General features: G+C 39.4%; 1 protein-coding gene across 3 annotated transcripts in view; it reads left to right on the top strand.

The window, feature by feature from the left end:
* CDH18 (cadherin 18) overlaps positions 1 to 6,088 on the top strand; it is a 293,809-nt gene extending 287,721 nt beyond the window's left edge. For all 3 annotated transcript variants that reach the window (XM_077933349.1, XM_077933351.1, XM_077933350.1), the window contains 2 exons: positions 193 to 444; positions 2,966 to 6,088. In XM_077933349.1, coding sequence (XP_077789475.1) covers positions 193 to 444; positions 2,966 to 3,456 — 743 coding nt within the window. In that variant the 3' untranslated portion in view covers positions 3,457 to 6,088. The remainder of the gene's footprint in view (positions 1 to 192; positions 445 to 2,965) is intronic.
* The last annotated feature ends 895 nt before the right edge of the window (positions 6,089 to 6,983 follow it).

A 6,983-nucleotide genomic window follows, 5' to 3' on the forward strand; every position in this document is an offset into this window, starting at 1 on the left:
AGGGGAGTTTTTAAAGTTTGATGTTTTAGCGTGTTTTAATATTCTGTTGGGAGCTGCCCAGAGTGGCTGGGGAAACCCAGCCAGATGGGCGGGGTATAAATATTAAATGATGATGATGATGATGATGATGATGATGATGACTAAATGCAATTATTAATTAAGATTACTCTGACTCGCTTTCTCTTCTTGTAGATAACACAGCCAGTATCCTGACCAGGCGGAGGAGATTTAGTCGGACGACTCAGGACGTGTATTACCTCCCCGTGGTGATCTCTGACAGAGGGATCCCTTCTCTCAGCAGTAGCGCCACCCTTGTGATACAAGTGTGCGCATGTGAGAGAGATGGGAGGGTGAGGACCTGTCATGCAGAGGCATTCCTCTCCTCTGCAGGATTGAGTACGGGAGCCTTAATTGCCATCCTGCTGTGTGTCATCATTCTCCTGGGTAAGCCTCTCTCAGAATTAAATACCGGTGTCCTTTCCACGGCCTTCAGATGATCACAGAAACAATGTGGCTTTTTCAATATAATGTCATTCTGAACCAGGAATCACTCGTGATAGGAGGTAATTAGAAATACAAAGCTTTGATATTTTTTTTTTAATATTAAAAAAATAAATGGGTAAAGGCTTTAGCTAAAATTAATAGGACCAAGAAGCCTTTAAAGCAGACAGCTGAACTGCTGGCATCCTGTGGAATTAATTTTGCAGAGGTCACTAAGTAATTAGCACTGCTGATCTACCCAGGTAATTTGGTAAGATTTTCAGGAACCAATTCGAGTTGCATGTCCAGTGCTCTTGGGGGAAGTAATAAAAAGAAGAAAGGAGGAGAATCTTTTTGAAACAGATTCCTCTGCCAGAAGGACTTTCAGGAGTGTATGAAAGCCATTTGCTAATTATCTCTGTGGGATGAGCTGATAACGACACAAAGCATCATCAAGAGGGGCAAGGGACAGTGCAGGCAGGAAGATGATTCTATTAGATAAATGTCCTTGGAAATGCATTTTCTCTGAATACTTCATGTGCTTAGATTTATCTGAATAGTACCCATTAGCTAATATTCCCTCTCATTTGGCTCTGACTCAACCTGCTCATACTGTCTTTACATGTATATTTGCACACTAAACAGAGCTTGAGAAGAAAGCCCCTTTGAAGAACAAATGCTGCTCACAATGGGATGAATCTATAATGACCCATATACTAACATTGTTAGAAATTAAAGAAGTGAATCTTTATCCAGATAAAGGAACTTCTTCAGTATATGACATTATTCTTAAATATCTTCATTAGCCATCTTCATTGCTTCCGTTCTCCGGGGAAGTTTTTATTTTATTGTTTGAAATTTCTGATAAGGAGCAACCCATTTTTGCTTGCCCCTCCCCCAATAAAATTTTTATAGTCTCATTAAGTGATATTTAAATCCCTCGTTCCCGCCATGTCCTCATCTGAGTGGTTTTGGTCAGTGTCCATTTTACATTTGATTATACCCATTCCCAGTGGCCCCAATTCTGAAAAAAAAAAGAGTTAGTTATGCTTAAGTTCCAAGAAAATTTGTGATAAGAATTTGTGGCAGCCTTTCAACCCTCAACTGTAAAAAAACAAACAAACCAGATTTCCCCCTGCCCATTAATACCTGTGCACAAATTATTAATGTGGCAAGTAATATCTTCCTAACTTGTATGAAAAATCATTAAAATTTAGACCTATTTAGATATAATATTATGGGTTTTGGGGTGCTAGAGTTTGTGGGTGCCTGGAATTAGTGGGTGCTGGTGTTTTATCAATGCTTGGAGCATTAAGAGGGGCTGCCAGACAAGTTTTCCCATACAGGAGATCGCCTGGGAGAAGAACCATAAAGGATAAGAAAGGGAACAGGAGAAGAGCCATTAAGAAGCAGGTATAGGCAGATATAGGCTGCGCCAGACAACAAGCGAGTGGGAGCCCCTCCTTCCACTGAGCGATAGTTGTCAGAAGACAGTGTGAGAGTTTTTAGGAGGTGGAAGTTTCAAGATTTCAGTTTGCCTGATGAGAGATAGGGGGAAAGGTGTCATTCTGTAAGCAGCAAGTTGGGACAGGGGACAGAGGGTCGTGGCTGATTTCTGCTGGCATCCAAGACTTTGGCCATGGGAGAACTAAGAACGCTCTCAGATTGTAATGCTGCAAGTCTCTCCATTGTATGCTCAGGTTGCATATATGTGTAAATGAACTGTATATGGTAAAGACACCATTGTCTCTGTTGTGCTTCATTGTCCAAAAGGAAACACAGACCCTGGTAAGAGTGCCTGGAATTCCCTGACATCCCACACTGAAGTGGAGATTGGGGATAGCATGTAACAATATTATTAGGATCTGGATATATTTAATAATAAATCATTAAATACACCACTGTTACAGCTTTAATCTATTGAAAGAAGGTGTTTCATGTCTATTGACCTGTCAGGCAAATTATATTTTGATAGTAGGCAAATTTACTGAAAAGGGTTCCAGATATTTTTTATTTCTTCTTCAAGGCTGTTGTTTTGGATATGTTAGATAAAGGTTAGATATTTCAAATCTGGAAAGTAGCCAAAAAAAGGGGGGGGGGGGTTGACACAGATAAGGCAAGCTGATGACAGGGGAAGGATAGATTATTCAAAGAAACTGAAAGATACTTGGCTGATATTTGTTGGAATATGAAATATGGGTCTTGTCAAATTCCAGAAAATACATTGATACCCTGTAATTAGATTATGTAATATTATGGGGTATTTGGGGGGGGGGGAGAAGAGAGATTAGTTTAACTTTCACTTCTTACAGTATCTGAGAGAAGAACCTATATGAGAAGTTTTGGTATCATGCACATTTATTTCACTTTAATCCGTTAATGAATTGATAGATGAATCTGCTAAAAGCTATATGATTCATCAGCATAAAAAATATCATTTAATCAGCCAGCAGCCCTTCTAATCTGCTATCTTGAATTTTCTCAGCAATAGTGGTCCTTTTCATCACACTAAGACGGAGCAAAAAGGAGCCTCTGATTATTTCGGAGGAGGACGTCCGGGAAAATGTTGTGACCTATGATGATGAAGGAGGAGGTGAGGAAGACACTGAAGCTTTTGACATCACTGCCCTGCGGAACCCATCAGCTGCTGAGGAACTGAAGTATCGGAGGGATGTGCGGCCTGAAGTCAAACCCACCCCTAAGCATCCCACTTCATCCTGTCTTGACAGTATAGATGTTCAGGAATTTATTAAGCAAAGATTGGCAGAAGCAGACCTCGATCCTAGTGTGCCCCCATATGATTCCCTACAGACTTACGCATATGAGGGTCAAAGGTCAGAAGCTGGATCTATCAGCTCCTTGGATTCAGCCACTACACATTCTGACCAGGATTATAATTACCTTGGTGACTGGGGACCAGAGTTTAAGAAGCTAGCTGAACTTTATGGAGAAATAGAATCTGAAAGAACAACTTAAATTCTCGTTATCATTCCTCAAATACGGAACATTTTAGTTCCCCAAGCAACTTGGAGACATAACGACAGCAGTGGTTTAACAGCAAACAATCTTTATCTGAATATATTATAGAAATACAGTACTTGGAGCAAACTGATGTACACAGTTACTGTAGAAACAAGTGCCCTTTTCACATTTGAAACTGGGTTCTTCAATTGGATGGAAATTTGGAAGAAGAAACAGAAAAATATATGCCCCAAAGGAAAAGATTGTCCCTTTGTGTATATTTTTAATTGCTCAATAAAGTCTGTGGTGCAGTATCAGTAACGATACCCTAAGTAAACCAAGCAATGGCCAATATTACTTTAATATCCCTAAATATACCCAGAGCTACATTGAGTCTATAGTGATGCCTACTTGTGAGAAGAACAAATCTTGTTTGGATAGTTGAAATAATGTGTCTAGCTCTGTTTATAAGTTTAGAGGGGTTAAGGTAATGATGGGGAGAGGTCATTTGCTTCTGTTGTAATACATCCCAGGAATACTACTTCTTTCAGAAGGGTGTAACGGAATTGCTCAGTTAAGTGCCATTTTAGTGTCTGCCCATACTAACACCCATCTGAATTTTATTTACATGCCAACATCTGTTGGGGGTGACACATTTCAATGGGCCAATCCTAATATTCCCATCCATAGTGAGCTCATGAACCAAGCATTCTATTGAAACAATCTCATAATTCCACCCTCCCACTGCTAGAACTTTGCTGTTACTGAGTGGTATCGAAGCTGTTGCTTCCATTTTTATTGTTATTTTGCCTGCTATTTTTAACAGCATTTCAAATACAACAGCAGATTTTTTTAAAAAAAATAAATTGAACAATATAAAATGTCTTTCTGCCATGAAGGAGAAGATGAAAAGGCTTTCTCGGTTTGGTTTGGTTTTTAAGTCATTGTTTTATTATGTGTTAAGCTATGCAGCAGCTTGGGTTGCCTGGTCTTAATTGGGATTGGTGAATGTAGATAAGATATTGCCAATCATATGATGCTCTAAATCCAAAAAAGAAAATTGTCACTTGATAAGGTGTTGTCATAGCCATTTTCTGTATATTCACAGGATGGCATAGAGAGCATTATCAGGCAATTCCAATGTCAGGTTCAGCATCCATGGGAAGACTTTGGGTGCAACAAACAACCTGAAGGCAAATGATGCGATTCCCATCTCAGAAGTCAAACGGGTCTGGGTCGTGCAATGCAATGGTCCAAAGGGCAGCAGCAGTACAAGACATGCACATCACTGGAGTGCAAAGTAGAGCTGTAAAAGTATCTTAAAATGTTCTCAAAATTTATTGTAAAACAATAGAACTATTATTTACTGTGGCAACACCCAATATGTTTGGAGGGACATGCCCTTATTTTATGTCTACTTATTTAAGTTTGGTAAGTGTATGTAAGATTTATGCTGTTTTGGGTCACTTGTTGAAGATTGTATGCATATTTTATATTACTTCTAGTGTATTTTCAATCCAGCTTTATACAGATAAAGCTGCTTGGGTCCTTCAAAACATGTTGGGTATTCCATTAAAAATTAAAAAAAATAAAAGATTTATTCTATTGTAATAAACATTGACAAAGAAAGATATAGCTCTTTTGTGCACTAATGGTGTTGCAATCTCTTGTTTCTTTGCAACACTGAGGTCACCGGGGACCCCTTTCCCAAGTTAACTACCCCAAGCTCATGGATAAAATGGTGACGCACAGCTTTAATATTCAAGGTAAACCTGTGAGCATGGGAAAATTACCTTATAATTTATTGTGCTACATAGGATCCCACACAGATAAGGCTGGATCCTACTCAATGCTTCCTTCTCATATATGTAACTGTTTATTTCCCTACACATCTATGTGCATTTGCAGGATCATTCAAAAAGGCATCTCCATGAGGGTCAGAGTTCTTAAATCCATTGATTAATTTGGGGCCTTTATATCAGAAGGGGGGGTGGAGGGTCTATTGTTTGAATAAGGAAACAGAGCCAAGAAAGGATTATATTAGTTATGATGGTTTGCTTTAGTATTTTAGTTTATACTTCATTTAGTTATGATCTTGTTGCATAGCTAGATTTTATGGCTTTGTTTGTTAGGGATGCATTTGTGTGTTTGAGAGAGAGAAAAGCGTCACTCTTGTTTTTTTCTTGTTTTTGTGACACCAAATTAATTTTACAAGTGTGGCAAGGCAAAACGGAGTACTTATTTCATTGCAAGTCAGTTTCACTTAGGCTGCAACTTTGCAGGAACACAGCACAAGTAATAACTAGACGGGGAATGCTAAGTGCTTTTTTTGTTCAGTGGTGAGGTCTTGAAGTTAGTAGAGGCTATTAATGAATATAGCCGTACAATTTGATTTCTCACCAGTTCACATTTAATATGTTGGCTTTGCTCCCCGCCTTTCTAATGACAAGCCCCTTATTACACTCCAAACCGTAGCTGAAATCCTGATCTTGCAAAGGATTGTTGCAATTGAATTTCTCCAGAATCGTGATCTAGGGTTGGCAAATTAGGTGAGAAACTGCACAGGCACTGAATTCCCTCAGGAAAGTTTCTTGAGGAGACTTTCTAATCACCTGCAAGATAACTATGTCGTCATCACTCCATCCTACTCCATACAGTGGTGCCCCGCAAGACGAAATTAATTCGTTCCGCAAGTTTTGTCGTCTAGCGAATTTTTCGTCTTGCGAATTATTATTTAGACAAAGGAAACAAAGTCGCGAGCTGTTTTCGTCTTGCGAAGCAAGCCCATAGGGAAATTCGTCTTGCGAGGCAACTCGAAAACGGAAAAACCTTTCGTCTAGCGAGTTTTTTGTCTTGCGAGGCATTCGTCTTGCGAGGTACCACTGTACTTAAAAGTGAGTTGGGAGTCCTCACCCTGGACTGCAGATATTTCTGGGCCCTAGTGTGATAGCATTGGAACAGGCGAACAGTTTCTGCACTCCAAACACAGAGATAGAACATTACAGTCAATCTATATAAAACACCTTGATTTTGCCACTTCTACCTCTGAATTAGTGTTTCTTCAGGGGAGTTGACATTACCTAACCTCACTATGCTAGAGATGGACTGTAGTTACTCTCTCGGTACATTTCTGCTTATCACTAATGAATTACTTCTATCACTGCTTGTAGCAGTGTACCCCCCAAGCTTCAAATACTTGAGGTGCACTTCTTTTTGTCAGAATCAAAACTGAAGGCCCACCCCTATGGTGGAAAACAGCCAAAAGCCATTATTTTTAGGGTCTTTAAAAAGTAAGAATTACTCAATCTTAGGGAAACCCACTACTTGCATTTCTGCTAATTTGAGTATGTGTCCTAGTTTAAAAGTGAGATGAGTCAGGCTAGAGATATGATAGGTGACCTCCAATCACATCCTTTTCCCCTGGTTGAAGTGGATATGAAGAAGGCCAAGATAGTAATCACACAGAGTGCAAGTCTTCTCTATGATTAAATATGTTGGGCCTGCAATACACTCTAGATATTTTTTTAACAGTACAATCCTAG

The sequence above is a fragment of the Podarcis muralis genome, chromosome 8 (assembly GCF_964188315.1).
Source record: "Podarcis muralis chromosome 8, rPodMur119.hap1.1, whole genome shotgun sequence".
Taxonomy (NCBI): domain Eukaryota; kingdom Metazoa; phylum Chordata; class Lepidosauria; order Squamata; family Lacertidae; genus Podarcis; species Podarcis muralis.